The 24008-nt window shown below is 36.2% G+C and overlaps 2 protein-coding genes across 3 annotated transcripts in view; both read left to right on the forward strand.

Annotated features, from left to right (window-relative positions):
* The window catches only part of sulf2a (sulfatase 2a), a 28009-nt gene extending 11351 nt beyond the window's left edge, over positions 1-16658 (forward strand). The window contains exons 1-21 of one of the 2 annotated variants that reach the window (XM_043252351.1): positions 4079-4480; positions 6203-6442; positions 6851-7090; positions 7840-7991; positions 8375-8544; positions 9564-9714; positions 10251-10426; positions 10513-10641; positions 11087-11152; positions 11399-11522; positions 11624-11822; positions 12700-12943; positions 13055-13151; positions 13228-13322; positions 13429-13488; positions 13645-13814; positions 13932-14074; positions 14180-14288; positions 14397-14430; positions 15254-15307; positions 15671-16658. In XM_043252351.1, coding sequence (XP_043108286.1) covers positions 6262-6442; positions 6851-7090; positions 7840-7991; positions 8375-8544; positions 9564-9714; positions 10251-10426; positions 10513-10641; positions 11087-11152; positions 11399-11522; positions 11624-11822; positions 12700-12943; positions 13055-13151; positions 13228-13322; positions 13429-13488; positions 13645-13814; positions 13932-14074; positions 14180-14288; positions 14397-14430; positions 15254-15307; positions 15671-15701 — 2625 coding nt within the window. In that variant the 5' untranslated portion in view covers positions 4079-4480; positions 6203-6261 and the 3' untranslated portion in view covers positions 15702-16658. Of the gene's footprint in view, positions 1-4078; positions 4481-6202; positions 6443-6850; positions 7091-7839; positions 7992-8374; positions 8545-9563; positions 9715-10250; positions 10427-10512; positions 10642-11086; positions 11153-11398; positions 11523-11623; positions 11823-12699; positions 12944-13054; positions 13152-13227; positions 13323-13428; positions 13489-13644; positions 13815-13931; positions 14075-14179; positions 14289-14396; positions 14431-15253; positions 15308-15670 lie in introns of those variants that run through there. The other variant, XM_043252350.1, reaches the window with a different exon arrangement.
* An 883-nt stretch (positions 16659-17541) lies between these two features.
* Positions 17542-24008, forward strand: part of arhgap46a (Rho GTPase activating protein 46a) — a 28535-nt gene continuing 22068 nt past the window's right edge. Inside the window, exon 1 of the mRNA XM_043252034.1 lies at positions 17542-17804. Within this exon, the coding sequence (XP_043107969.1) occupies positions 17791-17804 (14 nt within the window). The 5' untranslated portion in view covers positions 17542-17790. The remainder of the gene's footprint in view (positions 17805-24008) is intronic.

The following is a 24008-nucleotide window of genomic DNA, read 5'->3' on the forward strand; positions in this document are numbered from 1 at the left end:
TCTTAGTTGCTTTTAAGCTATCACTTCTCCTTCTACATTATATTATGCACATTAAGTAGCTAGTAGTTAATAGTAGTTCGTTTTTAACATTGCCTATGTTTTTAGACCTGAATTGGAATTTGCATCCCAGATTTCTATCTTCAATCTCAGACTTTTGGACCCCACTGTATGCGGTCCTTCTGTCACAGAACAGACGGAGGGTGGTAAAGTGACCAGGGTGACCCCCACAAATATCCCCCACTGGCCACAGGGCTCAAGACCACCACGCTTGCCTAGTGAATGCCATATGGTTGCCGACAGATACGAAGGACAGGGACTGGATTCCTTTGCTCCTGATGACAGGAGTACCACCCATATCATTTGTTCATCAGTCGCTGGTTAGATACTGCTATTAGTCAGGGCACTAACAATTATTGGAACCTAGGGTTCTTGTCTAGTTTTTTTTTTTTAGTTTTTAGCCTCATAATAGCCACAGTGCACACATTTATTTAAATTCAGCTAAAAATAATTTGATTTGTATTCGTATTGCTTCTTTTTCCTAATTTTGTTCTTTGTTATAAAAATTGTGTCAGTGTCATTTGTCTTTAAAGGAAGCACCAAAACATGGCTTTTCATCTGTGTTATTAGCTGCTTGCTACGATAACAAGCAGATGATTGTGATCATTAAGGGCTATTCTGACCTTCTTTGGTGTTGTTTGAAGCTGAATCAGAAAAGGAACATCATAAAAACACTGAGATATCGGTTCAAAGAAGCGCAACTAGCTGAAAGAAGCTGTATTAAGGTGATATACATTTTAACATTTCTATGTGCATATACAGAAGTTGACTATCACCAAAAATAGTGTTGATGTACTTATAATGAAAGCGAATGGGGTGCAAAATGTAAGCAATTTTTGTTCATATTTGTATTCATCAAAAAATGTTAGTAAATGTGACCCTGTACCACAAAACCAGGTAGCTGGGGCATATTTTTAGTAATAGCCAAAATACATTGTTGCAAAATTGCAAAATTATAGATTTTTCTGTTATGCCAAAAATCATTAGGACATTAAGTAAAGATTATGTTCAAAATTTTTTTTTTCAAATTTTTGTATACATTTAATAGTTGTATTTTAATTCAGATGTATAAATCTTAATTTTGAACAATTTAACCTTATGACTGGTTTTGTGGTCCATGGTCACACACACACACAAATAAATATATATATATATATATATATATATATATATATATATATATATATATATATATATATATATATATATATATAAACATGATTTATATTTTTAAGATTTATATTTTATGCCACAGTACTAGACCTAAACCTGAAATACTAGAGAAAATAGGTACTTTAGCCATCTCCATCAGTAACATGTAAAGTAGGGGTTTATTATTTCTCACTTGAGTTGAGTTGCTTTTGTCTTTGCTCTTGTCAGCATAGTTGTGTGTCTCAGAGGGTTTACATGTCAATGACGATTACGGGACTTAAGGTGTTGACTCTGACCAGTCTAATTAGTTTAGATGTATGATTTAGAAGCCCTTTGTGTTCACACATTGCTGACATGCAGCTTTTCAGCTGTTTATCATATTGCTGCTAAAGGCAGAAACCACCATTTGCTTGTGATAATTGTATGTTCAATATTTGCCTCAGGAAAATTCCCCTCTGCTACTGCTCACGCCTTCATTAAAACTCTTAAATCAATTGTTGTAGGTGCCATGGCCTATATGTTCCACTCCAGACAAGTAAGGAATGATGGATACTGATGTTGACCAAATCCGACGCAAGTCCATTTGGCCACAGTCTACCACAAAAGGGTCTGATGTACAGTATTCAACTTGAGAATCCACATATCCCCCCACCTCACTTTAAACTAGCTGGCAGATAAAGGTCTTCTCCATGAAAGAGGCTTGTCAGACCATTTGCATCTGAATGCCAACTGCTGTTGGCAAATTCAAGGAGACTTTGGAAAGTTTGCATACTGAATTGGAGGGTGGACGCACATTCCCTAAGCCATGCCAGCATAGTTATGAGGGCAGGAAGTAGACGAATGGCGGTACTTGAGAGGCCCAGAGCATGAAAGTCGGGTCAAGTGTGCCCTATTTCACCTGTGGCTGAATGGCTCTTTTTGGTTTCAGTTGTTCTACTATGTTTAAGACCTTCCATAAAAATCATTATTACATTTGATAATGAGACTATAGTGACTGCATTCCTACAGAGTTTCTTTGATCTGACTTTGTTTGATGTTTGTTATTGAAATCAGCCTTGTAAGAGTTAAGACACAGAAAAAGCTTGCACGCACACACACACACACACACACACACACAAAGACATATATAAAAAATGTCTTAAATGTTCTGTAGACAATTGCAATTAATTATTTTAATTAATTATTTTTATCTATTTAAATGTCTATTTATGTGTGTAACTCTAATTTTAATATTAACCCTTATTTTTATATATTTTCATAAAATCGTTTAACTTAATTTAATTATAAACCTAATACAATTTTGCTAAGTTTATGCTTAAAAGTTGTTTCTATATTTTATATGTTCTTCTGTGGAACATTTTTCTTCAAAGCGAAAACAAATTACACTTCCAATGTATGCACATCACACATTATACATCTAAATATAGACTCATACATAAGCACCCATATATCTACACTCACATTTACATATGTACATGTCTAAATGTGCCCATATATACATGCATCCCTTACATATGTTGTGTACATGTTAAGGAGAAGTAATTAAATAGACAAAAAAGGTATCAAACACAAAAAAGGAAGGGAAAGGGGTAAAAAAAGAAAACTATGTACATATAGGGAGTGATCCTTCTTTACATCAACATTTTTTAACTACAAAATAAAATCAGGTCTATGAGATATTGCATATTCAGTTCATTTTTCCCAGTGTAAAACAAATTGTTCTGTTTTGTGATTTACAAATTCGGTTATTTTATTTTAATATCTCTTTTTAACCATTCTTGGAGTATGTTTCCAAAAAATGTGGTAATGGTTTTGATTTCCATATTTTGTCCAACATACAAAAAAAATTGCTACCATTACTACCATTTTTGTGCCTTAATTTCCATTGATGCCTTCATATTGTCATCCATTCTTCCTCTGTTATAACCCTCCTTCCTTCTCCCATTTTGTTGAATATGTTTAAAGGATTAACAAACATTTGTATATGCATGAAATAAATTTACTATGAAAGTGTTGCCTGTATGGGATGAAGGATATTTTCTGTTCCATGTTTTTCTTGTACAATGGATTACACCAGTTTATTATGACTGCCATCTGAGCTGCCAAGTAATAATCTTTAAGGGAAGGTAACCCCCACCCCCTCCCCTTGTCTTTAACAGCTGTAAAGTTTTAAAGTTTTAAATTCTATATTTTTTTCCCTGCCATATATATCTTGATAACATCATATCCTTATTCTCTGTAGAACATTTTAGAGCAATGTTTGAATAACAATTTTTAAACATACTTTACATTTCATAAGTAGCACAAAATTGAGAAATGTCATTGCATTTCCCACTAAATTTGAGTGAAAATTGATATGAAGTTTAAAATTGGTTTTCTGAGGTCCAAATTGTTTTGTTTTTCATTCTGGCATTCATTATATCCCGAGGTTTGCCACACCATATCATGTCATCCCAATTTACCGTGCAAGCTGATCAAAATGCTGACAGCAGCAATAACAGGAGCTTTGCGCTAAAGGACAGGCTGGCATACAGAATGGTATATCAGATACAGAACATCTGATACTGGCACCATTTTACCTCAAGCCCCTTGTCATAAATTATTCTCACTGGTGCGGCAGTAATGAAGAGCCTGTAAAATCACACGAGATTGCTTGAAACGTATCTCTCCCATCACCATGCAAGTGTAGCAATCAGTATGTGGCAATTAACAATGTTGGCATTCCTTGTAAAGACGAAAACATCTCCTGTTTGTCCAGCTAGAGCTATTTAAGATTTAACTCTTTTCTCAAGCTGTTGTTTTTATCAATTGCCAGCAATGAGTCCTAGAGAGGGAGAAGGAGGAGAGGAGGGGGCCCGGGGTGAACAGAGCAGCCAAGAGAATTTAAAACAGGAGACCCCCAAGGTCAGACCTCATCCATTCCCCTGAGAGAGAACAATGACGGAGGAGAGAACGGGAATTAACATGGACTGAATGCAGCTGTGTGAGTGTTTGTGAGGGTATGAGAGGAGATGGTGGGAGAAATGGAAAGAGAAAGAGTGATGAGAAAAGCATAGATGCAGGACAGAAGGCTGTCAAGATGTATGACACGATTGAAAATACCCTTGGATAATTTTTAAAATGAGAAACTCCAGGAATGAGCAGTGGAAGACCCTCCAGGCAACTCTTGCAGAAAGTTTTGGCTGTTAGGGTGAACTTTGTGCGATCACCTCTGCCCTGAAGACAGCAGGGTGCCTGGATCTACAGCACGCCTGGCCTTGACCGCTCTGAGGTAAGATTATGAGGAGGATGAGATGAATTTTAACCTCTGGAACTCACCAGAGGCTGTTTGCAGCCTGCGCGTTCTGAGCTTTAAGTAAATAAGCTAGCCTGGAGCCTCATGAGAGGGATACTTCCATGTGGATTTGTGTTTCATGGGTTGACGCTGTGGGAGATGGGTTTCCTGTGGTCTCCAAAACAAACAGTAATTCCTATCTTAGCTCATGTTTCCTACTGAATGTAATCTATCACAGTTGGTGGTGTGTTGGGTTAATACTGTGTGAAGATGCTACAAAATCCTCGTATTGTATTTAATTATAAGTTATCAGAGTGTTTTGTTTGACCTCCTCAGAGGACAAAGAACAACTGCTGTGGGCTTTATCTAGTAATTCTGGTGTGTTAGAGGTGGAGTGTTTTGCTCTTGTACTGATTTGACTGCAATTTATGTCCTGTTATATGCGTAGTCCTTCTTTCACAAAAAAAAGTCTCTTTCAGTGAATCACAGACAATGGTCTGTAATTGTGGTGTTTATAAAAGGCTGCAATTTTACCTTTAATTAGTCAAATTTAATTTACACAGTAAATTAGTTGGGGTTTTTTTATAGATATTTATGAGAAACAGTTCAACAGTTGAATACAAAAAAAAACGAAAAACGAAACATAATTATGCACAGGATAGCAAAGTAAATATGGTTAAAATGCTATAGAATGCATTCTATAATGTCAAAGGCTGTATGAGGAACTAAAGATTCTTATTCTTATAAAGAGTATTATTAATGACAGTTATGTCAAAACCTTTTAGATGACAAGACTTATTGTAATTTTATGCATTTAGCCAATGGTTTACTCTCTGTAAAATAACATTTTTAACAATTGTCACTTCTCTCATTCAGGTTAATAATTGTGCATATTATTAACTTCTGGCTTATTTTTCTTTTTAAAATCTCGAAGCAAAACCAAATGCACGATAGTCCCTTCTACCGTATTTAAAGCTGCCAGGGCTCTGGCTGTGAGGTCATTCTAAACATGCATCTACACATTTCCATAACTAATTTGTATCAGACATCACATACCCTCCCATTTCAAATCCATTAACACCCGACTGTCTTCTCTAATAATGACCCTTTCCTCTTCTAACCTTTGGCCCGTATCATTCACAGTCCTTTTGGCCTGTAGCCCGCTGTCATTAGCATCCACACCAGCTGCCATGTGTTCAACCGAGCCGATCGTTACACTTCGGGAATGAGTCGGTCTCTATGCATCATTAATGATTAATTAATGCCAGGCATCATAAATAAGATCATTTATATGAACAAGCTCCTCAGTTACTCTGCCAGCGGTGACCAAAACCCCAAAGGAGTAGAAGCGGAGGGTCATTTGAGAAGAAGTATGTGTGTATGTGCCACTGTCAGTAAACTGCAGTTTAAATTAATTCTGCATATCTGTTTTTTTTTTCTTTTATGAATAGAAAGTTCTAAATAACAGCATCTTTTGTATATTGTAAATATTTTTACTGTCACTTTTAATCTGTTTATTTTTAGAAGTTATAGAGTGTACTGTACTATAAAAACATAAAATATCCTCTCCAAGTTAAATAGAACATATATTGTGAAACCATTGTTTGTCATTTCAGAAACCTAATATATATATATATATATATATATATATATATATATATATATATATATATATATATATATATATATATATATATATGTAATTGTTTTGTTCTCCAGGTTGAGAAGAAACTGTGATCTTGCTAAAAAAAGTGGGAGGTGGAAGACGGGTTAAAGTCATGGCAGTTGGGTGGAGACCGGCCACCCTTCTTCTTGTCTTCATCCTGACGTTCCTCTGCCCCTCGGACGGAACCATGTACCTCTCTGGCCAGAGACTGCGGTCTCGTCTTCAGAGGGATCGACGAAACGTTCGTCCAAACATCATTCTTATTCTTACTGACGACCAGGACATTGAACTTGGTGCGTTGCCCTTCTGTGTTTCTCTGTATGTGGGTGTATTTTTGTGTGCTACTGTGCGTATGTGCATACTGTGACATCATGTATGAGTTTATACAAAGTATGATTCACAATTCATTATCATATAATTTTATTCTATTCTTAGCATAAGAGCATCTTAAACGCAGCCCAGTAGCATCGGCCAACTGCTGAGGTCCATTGTGCCAAACATGCTGTTTTTATACTCGTTTTTTGGCACTTTAATCACTGAAGTGGCAACATAATGGCCTTGCTGCTGGTCTTTGTTCAGGCTTTCCATTCAATCCCTTTTAGGGAGGAAATTTATGGTCAAGCATCTGTTACATAAAACAATCTGGATCTCTGTCTTCCTCTTTTTTCGAATCTACATATATTCCCCATTTTTCCCCAAAGGCTCAATGCAGGCCATGAACAAAACAAAGCGCATAATGATGCAGGGAGGCACTCACTTCTCCAATGCGTTTGCCACCACTCCAATGTGCTGTCCTTCACGATCGTCCATCCTGACTGGGAAATATGTGCATAACCACCATACCTACACCAACAATGAGAACTGCTCATCACCGTCCTGGCAGGCCCATCATGAACCTCACACTTTTGCTGTTCATCTCAACAATTCAGGCTACAGGACGGGTTAGTAGGCAGCACGTATTTGAGTGCAGTATTTTTTTGGTTAAAGCATTAGTTCATACAAAAATGACTCTTTGGCAATCCAAGATGTTGTTTTCTTCGTCAGAACAGATGTGGAGGAAGGTATCATTACATTGCTTACTCTTCAGTAAATAGGTATCCAAATAGGAGTCCAAATAGTTGGTTTAAAATAACTTAATAGTACAAAATTAATCCACATAACTCCAGTCCATCAATTAATGTCTTGTCAAAATAAAAGCTGTGTGTTTATAAGAAATAAATCCATCATTATGGCATTATAAGTGTAAACAGTTCCCTCTTGCCAAAATGCCTATTTTTTTAATGAACAAGATTGCTTGATTGGTGAATATTTTTCTCCTGATTCAGACAAACTGACCTCTTCACTGGAGAAATCTGTATTTTGGATAAAGAACTCTATATTTTAGCCAGAAACAACAGTTTGAAGTTTAAAATGTTTTAAGGATAGTATTGTGTTTTACAAAAATGTAGCTTTTCACTTCATAAGATATTAATTGAGGAATTTGTGTCAAGTGGATTACTTAGTTTTTAACAGCTGTCTGGGCTCTCATTCTGAAGGCACTCATTCGTTAGTGAGCAAGTAATGCAATGTTAAATTCATCCAAATCTGTTTTTATGAATGAGTCCACTTTAAATTTTGGGGTGAAATGCTCCTGTCTGACATTTGTGATTCTGTCATATTCTGATCTCAAAATAATCACTTTCTTAAACAGCCTTCTTCGGCAAGTACCTAAATGAGTACAATGGCTCTTATGTGCCTCCTGGTTGGAGAGAATGGGTAGCACTGGTGAAGAACTCTCGCTTCTACAACTACACGCTGTGTCGGAACGGCATTCGAGAAAAACATGGCACAGAGTATCCAAAGGTTGTCTACTGTATCTTTTCAAAGACCATAACTAAACATTGTGTGATGACACTGATATGTATTTCCTACAGCAGGGCATGTAACTATTTCTGTTCTGCTGATTCACCGTATTTACCCAACTTATTAGGTGTATTAGTGCCATATCAAATGTAGACCACATCAGTTGTTCACAAATAATAATTTTCCACATTTATAATGATAGTAAATGTTTTGTTGAGCACCAAATAAACATATTAGAATTATTTCTGAAGGATCATGTTACACTGAAGACTGGAGTAATCTGCACTTGTGATAACATTTTACAATATTCCTGTTTTCTTGTAATTTGGTCAAATGAATGCATCCTTGGAAAGCATAAGAGACTAATGTTGTTTCTTTCACAGGACTATCTCACTGATGTAATCACAAACGACAGCATCAACTACTTTCGTATGTCAAAGAGAATGTACCCGCACAGGCCTGTGATGATGGTCCTGAGCCACGCTGCCCCTCATGGGCCGGAGGATGCAGCACCTCAATACAGCAGTGCCTTCCCCAATGCATCTCAACACATGTAAGGCTCTCTGTTTCTCTTCATCTTTCTTTCTCTCACATGCACAATAAGAAAATTGTCGGTCTGCGTGAACAGCTTTATGTGGTCTCATAAATCTCATTCAGTATAATTTTTTCATTCTTCAGCACTTTATCAAATGTTCTCATGCCGTTTGAGATATGACCGCCTAAGAAATCATGCTCACTGTATAGCACTGTATCCACCGTTCCCTTTTCACACTAGCTTCTTTTAATGAACCAACTCTTATGACTTATTTGGTCTTGGTTTATTGCAGCAACAGAGGTTTGATTATGTATTCTGTGTATACAGTAATTGTTTCCATAGCGCCTCTGGCAAATGAGTTTACATAGTAGGCTCAAGAGAGATATACAGTGCTATTATTATAATATCATGATTTATTTGTTGCGTAAGTGTTCATTCTTGGTTCCCATTAGAGGTATAAACCCCTTGGCTGGTGCATGTTATTTTTGTTTGCTTTTTGGTTTGCATTTGATTACTTTGCAACTTCTATATTTCATAAAAATTCTAAATTAGCATACAGCTCTATTGAAACACAAGCTCAATTACAAGTTCACTGTTATTTTATAGTTTTTTTATGATCTTTTTTGTCGCTCATTATCAAAGCTGCAGCTGGTATGTGCATGCCACTTTATGCAAATGGAATATTCACAAAGCAAAAGATGACAATGCATTGGCTTATTAAAATATGAAACAGGACTGCAGAATTCAGCACAATGCACAATTTTGCAACAATGACATTTTCAATCTGCAACACCATGAAATTCCTCAGCAATATTATTCAGAAGGTTTAGCACCATGAAGCAGCACACAATGCATTACACACAAAGCTTCACCATTCACAGCCGTTTGTACCCTCAAGATATGCACAGAAATAGGACTGTGACTCTAAACTCCTTTGGCAACAATATTAAGTTTTATTCATGGACTGTAAAGTGTATAAAAATAGTAAAATCTTTCAGTGTCACAGGTTTTAACAATTCTGAAAATGTCCCACACAGAACCCCAAGCTACAACCATGCCCCAAACCCAGACAAGCACTGGATCCTGCGGTACACGGGACCCATGAAGCCTGTGCACATGCAGTTCACCAATATGTTGCAGAGAAGGAGGCTGCAGACCCTGCTTTCAGTGGATGACAGTGTCGAGAAGGTCACAGAGCATGCTAACTTAACAATATAGCAAATATAGCAAAAATAGTTCCATTGCTTTTTTATTGGCAGTGTGGCATTCTGAGAGTGCTGGCGCTACTCTATTGGTAATGAAAAACTTTCAGTGTTTCTGCAGTTTAAATAGGTGTCTCACTAAAAATTTGTCATTTGAATGAATGCATTGAAAAAAACAAAGCAACAAAGCAAGGAGTGATTAATAAATAATCACAGAAATAAATGCTGGTTTAAAATATATTAATACATACTGTATATTAATACAGAACACAGCTATTTTAAATTATATTACAATATAGATTTTAGATCAATTAAATGCATAAGACACTTATTTCAAAAACATGAAAAAAATCTTACCAACCAAAACTTAAATTGTAGTGTAAGTTACATAAAGAATAATTGACAATGGGCCATACAGTTATTAGAGAATGCACACTTGAGGTGGTAATGTAGAAAAATAGAAATGCAAGCAATTACTTATCATAAAATGCTGTTTCCTGTTTGTTTGTTTTTTCCACACAGGTTTACAATATGTTGGTGGAAACTGGGGAGCTGGATAACACCTACATCATTTATATGTCTGATCATGGCTATCACATTGGCCAGTTTGGATTAGTCAAGGGCAAATCAATGCCATATGAATTTGACATTCGAATCCCTTTCTACCTGAGAGGCCCTAATGTGGAAGAGGGTGCCATGTGAGTCAAAGACACTAAGTTAAAAACTTCACAGCGAAATGCTAAAAATAACACATTGTTGATTCCATGTTCGTGATATCCTGCAGTAATCCTCACATGGTCCTGAACATTGACCTTGCCCCTACCTTACTGGACATGGCCGGAGTGGATATTCCCTTGGACATGGATGGCAAGTCCATCCTCAAGCTTTTAGAAAAAGAAAGACCAGTCAACAGGTATTCACTATATTGTACTGGATAATGTCACTGTTGTTTTCTGTAGAGCTGAATTGAATTAGTTTATAATTTATGAATTTTGCAACATTAACATGTTTTTAACAGAATTTCATTGACATTGAACTGACTTTAGCTGAAAAGCAGTAATCTTGGCCTTCTGTAGAGCAGCTTATAAATGAACTTTTTATAATTTAAGAACTTTACTGAGCAATTGAACTGAACTTACTTGAGCCAAATGACACTATTGTCGTTTTAGAGCTGCTTTACAGCAGAATTTGGTTTCGTACTAAAGAAAATAATTGATTGATATTACTGTGAAGTTGCTTTTAATCAATCTGTACTGTGTAAAGCACTTCATAAATGGAAGTGACTTAAACTACACCAGCACTTTTTAAACATTTTATTCTCACCACTTAACCTAGACTTTTGTCTTTTATTCTTTCAGCTTTACCAGGTTTCATTCCTACAAGAAGGCAAAAGTGTGGCGGGATTCGTTCCTGGTTGAGAGGGGGTGAGTATATTTGATCAGGCCAGATGAACCCATGCATTTTTAATTGATCGCTGTATCACAAACTCTTACACTGTATCGCGCCCAAAAAGATTTTTAACCCCAGAAATTGATTAGACATGGCTCCATTAGAGAGGCAGCAGATGGCACACTGACATCGGACACATCTGCGTGTTTCAAATAGGGGCTGTATCTAATTCTTTGCTGTTTTTGGGTGGCAACCTGATGTGATCTCTTTCTGATCTATAGCAAGCCTCTGCATAAGCTAGCAGATGGCAAAGAGGTGGAGCAGAATTCCCTGCCAAAGTATCAGCGGGTCAGAGACCTGTGTCAAAGAGCTGAATACCAGACGCCCTGTGAGCAACCAGGCCAGGTAAATATTCACTTTCAATTACCCTGCATCTTCCCTTGATTATTTCCTGTGATGTTCCTGCTGTTTAGTGCTTTCTAACTAACTGCTTCTCCTCTGGGCAGAAGTGGCAGTGTATTGAGGATCCCACTGGCATGCCAAGGCTTTATAAGTGTAAAGGGATGGCGGGTCTATATGCACCTCGTGCTTTGGGCCTGATGGCTGCCAGCAGGGGACAGATCAATGGAGCTCATTCTGCATCGTACCATTGTGATTGTGAGCCCACTGTACCTGTCAAGAGGAAGAAGGCACTCACTAAAAAGAGTGAGTCATTCTCTGATTTCACACATTTGGTCCTGAGATTGTCATAGTGTTATTCCTTGGTTTGTGGTTAAATCACACAAAGGCTGTTTTTCTATTTTTTTCCATTATTACATTTTTTGGTGTATAGATATAAGTGAATCAACATAGTTAATGGGTAGTTCAAAGGTGGCTTATAATGCCTAAAGAAAGAGATCTTATTTTCATTTATCACTTTTATAATACAATACATTCAAGCAAGGATGCATTAAACCGATCAAAAGTGACATTTATAATTTTACAAAATATGTATCAGTTTCCAAAAAAATATTAAGCAGCATATTTGTTTACACCACTGATAATAAGAAATATTTCTTCAACGCTAAAGCATATTTCAGCATATTTTAAAATGATTACAATAATTTCTGAAGGAATGTGAGACACTGAAGACTGGAGTAATGGCTTCTGAAAACAGCTTTGCCATCGCAAAAATAATTTACATTTTAAAAATGCATTCAAATACAAAATAATATCGTACAATATTATTTCTCTTTCCAATTTTTTGTTTGGGGTGAAAAATATTATTATGCAAAATCTGAGTGGTACTTTTTTCCAATTGGATGGTGATATATCCACTTGGTAAGAAGTAGCTATATATATATATATATATATATATATATATATATATATATATATATATATATATATATATATATATATGAGCATCTCTTTGTACTCTTTTCAGTACAAATGTCTCCATCTGGTGGCATGTTCACATGCATATATGACTTTCATATGATAGCAGTTTCAGAAATAATTAAATAATTCTAAAGTAACGTTCTGTAAGCAAATTTTGAGATATTTTATATTTACAGATAAATTATTTGAATGTTAATTCCAGAGCTGAAGACCAAGAAGAGTTTGCCACGAAATCGTTGGGCTCGATCTGTTTCTTATCACTCAAACTCAAATGTCTACACTCTGGACTTGGAGAAAGGCTACCAGCCCCTCAACCTCAACACTAGCCTCATGCTGGGCAGAAAGCAGGCGGTGTATGGAGAGAATGAAGAATATAGTGGAATGGGACCCACAGACAACAACTTCAACACCCTCACTCCACCTGCTGCTCTTAAAGTCACCTACAGGTACAACAGAGATAGTCCGTTGCTCTGCATGATAACAGCTAGTATCAGTGAAAATGTCATAAGCATACATACTTGCTTAATTGCTAGATAGACAACTTTTGTTTTGTTCAGATGCTCAATACTGATGAATGACACAGTCAGGTGTGATGGTGGATTATATAAATCTCTACAAGCATGGAAAGATCACAAACTACACATTGAGCATGAGGTAAGATTATGAAGTTGTTTTTAAACACTGAATAAACAAAAAAATGTACTATTAAAAATGTTTGCTCTGTGAATAGATTGAGACATTGCAGACCAAAATAAAGAATCTCAGAGAAGTGAAAGGACATTTAAAGCAGGTTCGACCGAAAGAGTGTGATTGCAACCAAAACATGTAAGCCTCCACTCTTATATATATTTATAAAAAAAGGTTTTCATACTTTCATTAAGTGTTGGCTTGTTCACACATGTAACATAATCATGTATTGTTTTCTTTAAAGGTATCAACACAACAGTAGAGCACTGTACAAACTCAAATCAGGCCGAATGCAGTCTGTCAAGTAGGTTTTCATTCATTATCTGTCATAAAGCTGAAGGAAAGCACATTAACGCCTTACATTAAGCACATAACTAATTAGGCACATAACTAATGTTGCAATCTACAGTTTACAGTTGATCTGCAGTTCATAGTGAAGATATGTTTTCATTTAATCTAGTAGAATGACCTCCAAAGATAAGAAACAGTGGCTGATGAAAGAGCAGAAACGCAGGAAAAAGCTGAGGAAGCTCCTGAAGCGCCTTCGTAATAATGACACTTGCAGCATGCCTGGCCTCACCTGCTTCACCCATGATAACCAGCACTGGCAGACCGCCCCCTTCTGGACAAGTACTGCGGAGCATAGCAAATCACATCATTGATTTTTATATATCACACAAAACATAATACGTTTGCTTGATTAAATAATGATTTGATTTCACTTATAGTGTCTTTTTGTGTTGTCAGTGGGGCCATTTTGTGCTTGCACCAGTGCCAACAATAACACTTACTGGTGCCTGAGGACTATCAATGAGACGCACAACTTTTTATTTTGCGAGTTTGCCACTGGCTTCCTTGAGTATTTTGAGCTGAACTCAGACCCTTATCAGGTTGGTCTCTTTTAACGTCTCTTTTAGACTTTTTCAGTTATTAAAGAAGATTCAAAATAATCACGGGGACCCCTGTTATTTCCACTCTTGTTGTTTTCTGTGCAGCTGATAAATGCTGTGAGCACACTTGATCGTGATGCAGTGAATCACATGCACCAGCAGCTCATGAAACTACGCAGCTGCAAGGGTCACAAAGAATGCAATCAGGAAACAGGTGAGCCTTGCCATGTGATGAATGTTTTGGCATTGATGTTGCATTTTAACGTAATACCTGTAAGCATAACAGTTTATAACGCAATGACACATCATTATCTCATTATAGGTGGTAAAGAAAGAAACTCTTTGTACGATTACAGGTATGGCTTCATTCCTGTTGTAATGGCTAACTAAAAGGATTATTATTAATGTTTGTGTGTGTGTACAACTGTTCTAAAGTGATAAGGGGTACGGCTGTTTTAAGGAAAGTACATGTAGAACATGACATTGATCAAGAGTGTCAGTAAAGGCATTTAGAATCTTACTGATTTCTGTTTCATACATAAAAAAGGCTTTTTTTATTCTGCGAATTATAATGGTCTATAAAACAATTGTTAAGCAGTGTTTACACGGATAATAATACAAAATATTCCTTAAGCAACAAATCAGCAAACTCAAATAGTTTCTGAAGGATCACACTGAAGACTACAGTAATGCCTGATGAAATTTCAGCTTTGACATGACAAAACAATTATATTTTAAAATATATTGAAGTAGTTATTTAAACAGTTATTTAAAATTGTAATAATATTTTGCAGGATTTCTCTTTTATGATAAAATCAAACCTTGGTAAGCTTAAGAGACTAAAAATTGTGTATGTTTGTGTGTATCATTACAATATTTTTAATTATAAAATATTTAGCTATTAAATGGAATTATACTAATATACATACTATATAATATATATATATATATATATATATATATATATATATATATATATATATATATATATATATATATATATATATATATATATATATATATATATATATATTTACACAAACACTTACATTTATTATTGTTATAAACATTTTTCTTATTTATATATTTTTTATCTAATCTAAATGATCTACTTCTTATCTTTGTTTTATGTGTTTGTGTTTTTGCTGGCTGTGTGTGTGTGCGCTCCACATGCTTCAGGCCTCTTCATCGTCGAAAGAGGCCAAAAGTGAAGAAACCGTCCTCCAAATCAATGTGAGTTTGTTGTACACACCATCTGCTTAATATAATTCAGCCAGCCAGTTATCAGCCCTAATCCTCAGCAGCCCTCTTCCCTCTGTCACACAGTGTATGTTCATGCTGTCCCTCGCCGCATGAGCAGCTTTTCAAGTCTCCTGACATTCCTTTAGATGCACACGTGACGACAAGAGTCCTTCATTACTGATAAAAAAGTGTGTTAACAGAGTACAGAACGGTGTAGAGCGTCCCACTGCCATAATTACACATTGTCCTCATTTTATACTCGACTTTCTTTCGTCTTTAGGTTGTCCGTATTCTGCTCAAACCTGCTAAAGTTCCATCGTCAGAACTAAGATTTGTTATTGTTTGTTTACTCAGGGGCCAAATTTGGGAAGGATGGGTAGGTTAGAGCTATCTCTACTATCCACTGTGAAGGATGCGCAGAGGTGAGGAATGTGAACCGATGAACTCCTGACCTAAGGACAGCAAGTAAACTCTGCAAACGTCTCGCTATAATGGAGTGTGGAGAGTGAACTGTCATCTCAGTTTCTCTCTCAGTGCAGTTCATTAATGTTTCTATTCACATTTTTTGATTTGCTACGTTTTTCTGTGAACTTTTTAATGACTCCATCACGGAAACTTTTTACCATAATGGATTTTGATGGAGATGAGCAAATCTCTGCCCAACCAAGCATGTGACATTGTGTGGCTAAGATCGATCACCTTCATTGCTCTCGTCAAAACGTGGCTCATCGTCAAGATATAAACCTGTCATCTATTTTTCAGTAAACACACTACTTCTTTATCATTTCTGTAAGCCTGTGGGACTGTGTTAAAAGCAGGGCCGGCGTGCTCTCACTTCTCTGCTGCTGTGGATATTGTAATATTACTCTCAAAGTGAAAATCCCAAGAAATTTTCATAATACTTTAAACATGTTGTGCTATAATGATGTTAATGTCACCTGCAACCTATGTGATTCTCTTCATGGAAATATTACTTTTTGAGACATGGTGCTACTGTAAGTTAACACTTGGAACTGAATGCTGCATAGTATGTATTTGAATGTATGTGCAATTAATGTAAATATTAGAATATTTTTACCAGACTGAGCATACGGGAGTTTGTCTTTGTGAAAAGAGAGCACCCTCAGTCTAACAAGGTTTTGCGTTTATTTGAATGCACTTATTAATAACATACTAAACCGTGTTTGAGTATTGTGTTATAATAGTTATGAAATATAAAATATTTGTGTAGTTTTCATCATCAACCAATTCCTTGCTTTTTTTCTGTTTTCCTTTACCTTGAAATTTGGAAAACAACGGAGGTGTAGTAGTTGGTGAATAAAGTGTTAAATTCCCATGTGTACTTCTTTTTGTGGCCTTATGTCTCACTTACAACAAAGAGGATTAAGTAAGTACTTGTTTTATGTTTCCCATATATATTTCGGGAATGTAAAGAAAGAACACAACAACCCAACAACTTAAATGGATTTTAAGAAAAGTAACAACTAAAACCAGCCTAAAACTAATTTACTGTTTGGTCTCTCTGCCTGGTTGGCCTCGCTTTTTGGTTGTTTTAGTCAGCTACTTTCAGCAGTGTTAGAAATTTCAAACCTTTTGACTTGTTACTTATGTTTTACTGATGTATATATGAATGGTTTATAAATGGGTACTATTCTTATGATTTGTTTTACCCTGCTACTAAACTAAATAAATAAATTCGACTGATTAGCAAAATAAGAAAAACCCTATTTTAAACCAGCTAAAACCAGCTTGACTAGTCAAGAAGACCAGATAGACGCAACATCGAAACCATCATGTAAATACTGTATTTTAAGCAGTGTGGCACAGGGCTGGAAATCGAATCTTATTCTAGCTAGGATCGGATACTTAAGCACGGGAAAAATTTGTAAAATTCAAACTTCATGTCCACCTATTAATTCCTTTGAATCATTCATTCTAAAAGATTCCTCCAAAAACACTTTTTTACCACATTGGAATCGAAACTGGGAATCGATAAGTAGTAGTAGCATCACTAAGAGCGTCAATTCCTTTGTAACGTGTCACCTTGTTCGCCAACAGGTGGCGCTGTTTGAATAATCTGATATAAATCCCTTTAAGCAATCAAACATAGGAATCCAACGCCACCTGAATTTGCACCTGTCGTGTAGCAAAGTACAACCCAACACACAAACTAACCAAAGCATGTAGTTTGTTTTACTAAAGTTTTTGGGCGTCGCAGTTACTCAAGTGTGTAGCAAATCGTAGTGGCTCTATCTGTGTGTGTAGGGGGTGGAGAGAGAGAGAGAGAGAGCGAGAGAGAGAGCCCACGAGACACCCCCAGTCATCCGGCTCACGCGCGCGCAGCAGCGTTTGGGATTGAAGGCAAATCACGAAGCTCTCGCGCAGGACGTCCGACAGACCTAGGGGATAAAGTTTTACCGTCTTTGCCATTTCCCTTTATACTTTTTGTGGTTTGACCGTACAATGTGAAGAAAATGGCCGGGACAAGGTAAGTTTCGGTCTTTTTTTTAGAAATGTAAGCAAGTTTTGACACGAGGGGGTAGCGCGGTGTCTCTTAAACGTTAGCCACTCAACTAGTTAGCTTTTTTTTAAATTAAATATTAGTTTACAGGAAACTGCAAATACAACTTAATTTTCTTAATAGTCAGTATGAGGGAAAAATGGGGATCGTGTGAATGAAGCGATGATTTTCCCACGACTTCACGACTCATGAGGGTTCAGTCATATGTGATATTTTGTTCAGTTTGCTGTTGTCAGTCGTGTCATTAAAGCAGCATCTATGCTGAAGGGCAATTGTGTCGACCATATGTATTTGATTTAAATTGACCTCTACTGTAAACCCTAGCCCAGAGGAACCCTACCATCATTGGTGTTTTGGACTAGTATTGCAGTCACTGAAATCTCAGGCTGATCTCATCTGATGTAAAAAAAAAAAAAAAAAAAAAAAAAAAAAAAAAAAAAAAGCATAAACTACTGCACTGTTGGCTGATCTTGAGACATTTAACAAAACAGGTTTCACAGCTTTAATGGACATTACTTTTTAAAATAGCAACATTTCCGCTTTTGACTTAATCACACGTTACCTATTTTTAATCTTTTAAGCTATTGTTTCAGATATGTAAATAAATAAAATTCAGGTGCCATTAAAGTCAGGACTTCAGTTGCTTTGCAATATTGCAATATTTCAGTTGCTTTGAGTAACATCACATAGGCTTTGGATTGAAAAAAAAGTTTTATCCATAATTGTAAATTGATTTTTTTTTTTCTGTCACAGTGTACAAAACACCATACAAAATTTAAAAAAATGTTTTTAAAGTTTTAAACATTTTAAGTTCAACAATATAACACAGGCTCTGGTGACATTTATAATTTATATTAAATTGTTTAAAGTAATTGTACTTTATATTGTTTTCTGTCACAGTCTTGATATGATTTTTTTTTATTATCATTTTTTTTTTAAGAGTAGCATGTCAGTGGCACAATATATTTGTAAAAATGCTATAAAAATATTTTCTTAGAATTCAATTATATTTGGTGCTTAAAATTGGAAACAATTCTGTATGCTCAATTCATTCATACACTGAAGTGTAGGATTTGTCAATATTTATAATAAATATCTATAATAGGCTAAATCTAAATGTGTGTTAATAAATGCACATATTGTTTTATAATTCTAATTTATTGTAATTGCTTGATATGTAAACTATCCCATTTTGTTTCAGTACTCAAAAATCTGTGTTGAGATAGCGAATCTGGTCTAATTAACAAGTGTTATATTCAAAGCTTCTTAATATCGGCTGATGGTTACAGGAAATGGCCAGAACCCTCTTTGATATCCCACAAACCTTTACTGTGGTTAGACACACTGAATCACATAATGTGAGCTGGGGACACATGTTGCGTTTGCTGGTGCTGCACTGTCAGAAAAACAATGAGCATCTGTTAAGCACAGGGTTACAGATGTACGAATTAATTAAATTCATCAAATTAAAATGTAGTCGACCCTCTTTTTCCACCCTGAGCTTGATTATGACACAGATGCTGAAGTGTAAATAGATGAAAAGAGGTGGTTGAAAGACTTCAACTGTTTGATGTAACACACTACCAAGCTTTGATCAGCCATAGTATTGATGGCTCTCTGTTCCTCTTTCCAAGTTCCGTGTTCATAAGCTGAACAGGAGCATGACATTGGACACTTGATGCTTTTTGAAGCAACGTCTCTCTACGCCGAAGTTTGAAGCTTGTTTAAAATGCTTCAGATGGTGTTGTAGATTTTCACCGAAGAAACTCTAATGTGATTAGAGATCATTGATGGGCACTTTTGCGATCTGTTCCAGCTTTTCAGTTCCAGGCTAGTGAGTGTAATGTATGTTTTGACAAGCTGAGGTTTATCTTTGATCCAGAATGGGATCTCACAATAGGATGTTTTCCCCCTGTTTGCATGTCTGGTGCACAATAGTGTGCAGACAAAGGGAGGACGTAGCATTGTGACAGCAGTTTAGCACCAGTGTTTTAACAAGACCTTTTGAGCTCAATGTGAAAAGCATCCAATGGCCCGTCTCCAGCGCTCTGCCTGAGGGTGTGCCTCGCAGGCCAATGAGTTGCTTTTCTATTCCTGTTTTGTTTGTTTTTAGTCCGATGCAGTCGATTGATGGTCCTGTTCTTTTGTATGAGTGATAAACTGTGAATTAGTGCGTCACAAATAGTTATGTGGTTTTTAAAATAATACAGTGAATTTGAGCTGTCATCTATGTCACAATTTGTTTTTGTTGGTCTGGCAAAGACACTGACAGAGCATCACTTTTGAAGGTGCATTCATTTTGAAATAATTAAGCACAAAAATGTTTTCAAAACAGATTAATTGCCTTAAGTTGGCATTTAGTGGAAATGCATCCTATCCTATTCGTTTAGGCTATAGATTGCTGATGTTTTTGGGCTGATTTGATTAAATGATGGTTGAATGTTTTTTTGTTTTCTTTTCTGGTGACATATACCAGACTTCTCCAATCATTTAGTCCACTAAAACCCCTTTCCAGTCTGTCATATGCACATTCAGATCGGCCTCCAATTAAAAACCGATGCACAGACCACATCCTCACCCTCCCTTTTTTATTATTTAATTAAAAACCAGCCTGTTTGCATGTTGCATGCTTTACATGCCAACATTAATGGGCCAGCAAAGAACAGTAGGATAAACAGTTGACTTAACTGATCAGAGTATTTTGAAAACCCTTTAATGTTATTAGTGTCGTTTGAAATGTTTTATTGGTATTAATTAGCTTTCTTATGTCTTGTTTCCTGTGTTTGTTCAGGACGGGGTACTTAAAATGCACCATGACATGACCATTAAACTACAGACCATGAGGCAGAAAGCATTATTTTTTTATATTGTAATTTGTAGGACCTCACTACTAACAAACGTTAACAACTCAATCAGTTTCGGGGGTCTAATTCCCATCTCCTAGGAGCTTACTTTGACAACATTGTCCTTTGAGGTGGTTAGGTGACCTCTGACCCTCATCCCACCCAGCATGACCCTCAACAGTGAGAGGAAATTTGATATGTTAAATGTGATATTTTTAAACAAAGGCAAATTTTTAAGGAGATGGCAGAGTGGTTGCATGAATGACTCTTACTGGACACGTTAAGATAAAGTCATCAAGCGCAACAGGAATGGTCAGCTCAGGGAACAGTTAATCTCTTTTTATCTTACTGAATCTTTACAGTTGTCTCTGTATTTCAGAATGAGATGTCCATTCAAGAGAAGTATTGATATTGACGTTGACAGCTGGTAGTAGACAAACGACTCAGTATTTAAGCGGACATCTATGCTTCTAACTTCAGTGTGTCTTACCCCCTCACACATGTCCATTCATGTCTCACTGTTGCTGTCAGTGTGCTTATTTGTCCTGAATAAGGCCTTTGGCGTTGTGTGTGTGCATGCCTGCAAATGGCGGGCTTGTCAGATTTGTCCCCCCTAGAAAGAGGATTTATTGTTTTGCTAACACAGTTGCTGTTTGGCAGTTACAGACTTCCCGCCTGGAGTAGAAGTTTCCGGCAGCAGTGTCCACTGAGACAGGAAGTAGATCAGCAGCAGTGCAGACAAAAAAAGCCATATAGCACATACAGGCAGTGCATCATTCCAATGAGGTCAACTCTTCTTGCTTTTTAGAAAGAATTCCCGGAAAGGGGGTTGTAGTTCAGCATGTCAGACCCCTTATCCTTACCCCAAAGCCACACATCCCCGTTGAGGCATGACTCTCATTCTGATTGGGCACTAGTGTCGTGAGAGCTTTAATTGTAAAGGGGGTTGTTTCAAATGAATAGAGGGGTGATGGTTGAACTAACAATGCTCTCCTTTGTCATGTGCCCATTATCCATTAGTAATGGGTGAAATTCTCACGTATTGTCATGCATATGATACTGACTTACTACAATTTGGCTAGACGGTTTCATGCCCTCATTCTCTGAACCACAACACTTGAGTACTATCTCCTTCAGCTATCATTGTCTCTAGAAAGGCAAGAGAAATTAGCCATATGATTTCCACTGCATAAAAATTAAGATTCTAAAATAAGATAAATTTGCTTATTATATTTTAAAATTAGAAAACAGGTGAATTTTTGTTTCATGCCACTATAATGTTATAATAATTATGTTTAAATACGTTTTTATAAGCATAACTTTAGGAGTGTTCCAGCATCTCATGATTATAAACAGGAATTGTAGATGAGTCATACCTGTATTTGTGATTTTCTAACACAACACCTCTTGACAAACTGTCAGTTTTCAAAAGTGTTTAACAACTTGCTTGTCACAACAAGTTTTTCGGTTTAGATCCGCACACACTGAAATCTGTACCGCCATATTAAAAGTACAGTTGTCTCTACCTGAATTTTAAAATTTTAAAACGTTTTTTTTTTTTTTTTTTATGTAAATTTGTAATGCAATTATCACTTCTGTGAATAACCAGCTGGAGTTTAGCTGTATTTAGCCATTGAAATTCACTCCAACAATGAATAGATCCTTTTTAAGAGAAATTGTATTTTTAAATGTTACAATTTTATAAAAAATTTATTTTTAATTAAATAAAATTTTAAATTATATAAATACTTCAAATACATTATTTAAAATCTCGCTAATCAACTTTCTAATGGACAGCAGTTTTAGGATTTTTGTCATTTTAAGCTCTAGCTTAAATTGACATCATTTAATAACACTATAAAATAATGCTGAAGATCTGGTTTTGATAGGCTTGTTTTACTGTAACATTCTGTTAAATGCTGAGTGCCAGCATGTTTTAATGTAAACAAACACAAAAAGTGTTATAGTGTAGTAGAATGTCCTGTTCTGTATGATTTACCCATGTCTATTGTAGATTATTCCTCTTGTCTTTTCCGGCTTTCGGAAAACCATTCCTGTGACCTGTCTGTCAGCTATATCAGTCCTGATGACCACCAAAGATAAATGAAGCAAGTATAGGTCTGTATAGCCAGGCAGAATAAAAGTGAAACAGACGGGAGCAGCTGTACCATGACCTCTGCTGATGGAGGCCTGCTCTTTAAGATGAGCCAAACCAGCCTGCGCCTTTATTCACTACTGTGTATCAACCACACATCCTATAACTAAACTCTTTGTTTAGTAGCGTATGATAAATGAATTGTCTTACTTAACAGAGCCACAGAATTCTTTTGACATGTGCAGCAGTTTTTTGTTCAATAAACGTGTGCACTGCACGCTCTTCTCTATTTCAGAGGCAGGACAGTGTCCTTCCATGTGTGTTCTGTTTGTGGAGCTACGCCTATTGTTTGCTTATGTGTGTACTCAGCTGACACTTTGTGCATTTGTGTTTGAGAGTGACACAGCATGTTTTCTATACTTAAATGCAACAAATATGCAAGCTAAATTAGTCGTAGGCCCTATGTTTGAAAGAGGTGAACACAAATTTAAAGTTAAACTCATTGTTTTAGTATATCGAAGGAAGTACTTTTTTTTTTTTTTTTTTTTTTTTCGCCACACCTTGGTGGGACTACGTTCCACTCAGGTAGTTACATAACCCCACCTGTCACACAATTTGCATGCCATTCCAGCATATTGAATGGCATTGCATCACCTCAACCCCCTTTCATCTGTAATTCTAAGGATATTCTTTTTGGTGAATAATCCTTCACAGGAACAGTTTATTTGGAGATAAAGTGGCTGTGTTTAGCACAGTTAGAGTTCTAATAAGGTTTCTATGTCAGATGCAGTTTCTTTTTTTAAACACTTTGGCTCAGCATGACCAATGCTTGTCAAGTGTCAAACTCAGAATAGTATGTTATTGTTTGGCCTGGTGTTCAACTTTATGAGAAGTAATTGGCAGCTAAAAGACTTTGGCACAGAAAATTGTTGTTAAAGTTGTTGCAGTTTTTCCTACTTTAAGAGTGGTCTTGGGTAGTCTAAATCAGAAACACCTAAGCTGGAATTTCAAAATTGCGGCCCTAAAAAAAGCACTGAATAAAAACGGCATTTGGCCTCGTTTTGGAACAATGGATTTAGTCCATTATGTCGTTGTTTTCGGTGCTTGGAGACTAGCCATTTTAGTTATTTTTAAACAATGGCGCAGATTTCTAGACTTACGGAATTTGAAAAATGATTTCATTGTTTTATTAGGAAATTATTTTACATATTTTTAGACGCTTTCTAAAAATAT

Source organism: Puntigrus tetrazona, chromosome 11 (assembly GCF_018831695.1).
Source record: "Puntigrus tetrazona isolate hp1 chromosome 11, ASM1883169v1, whole genome shotgun sequence".
Lineage (NCBI taxonomy): Eukaryota > Metazoa > Chordata > Actinopteri > Cypriniformes > Cyprinidae > Puntigrus > Puntigrus tetrazona.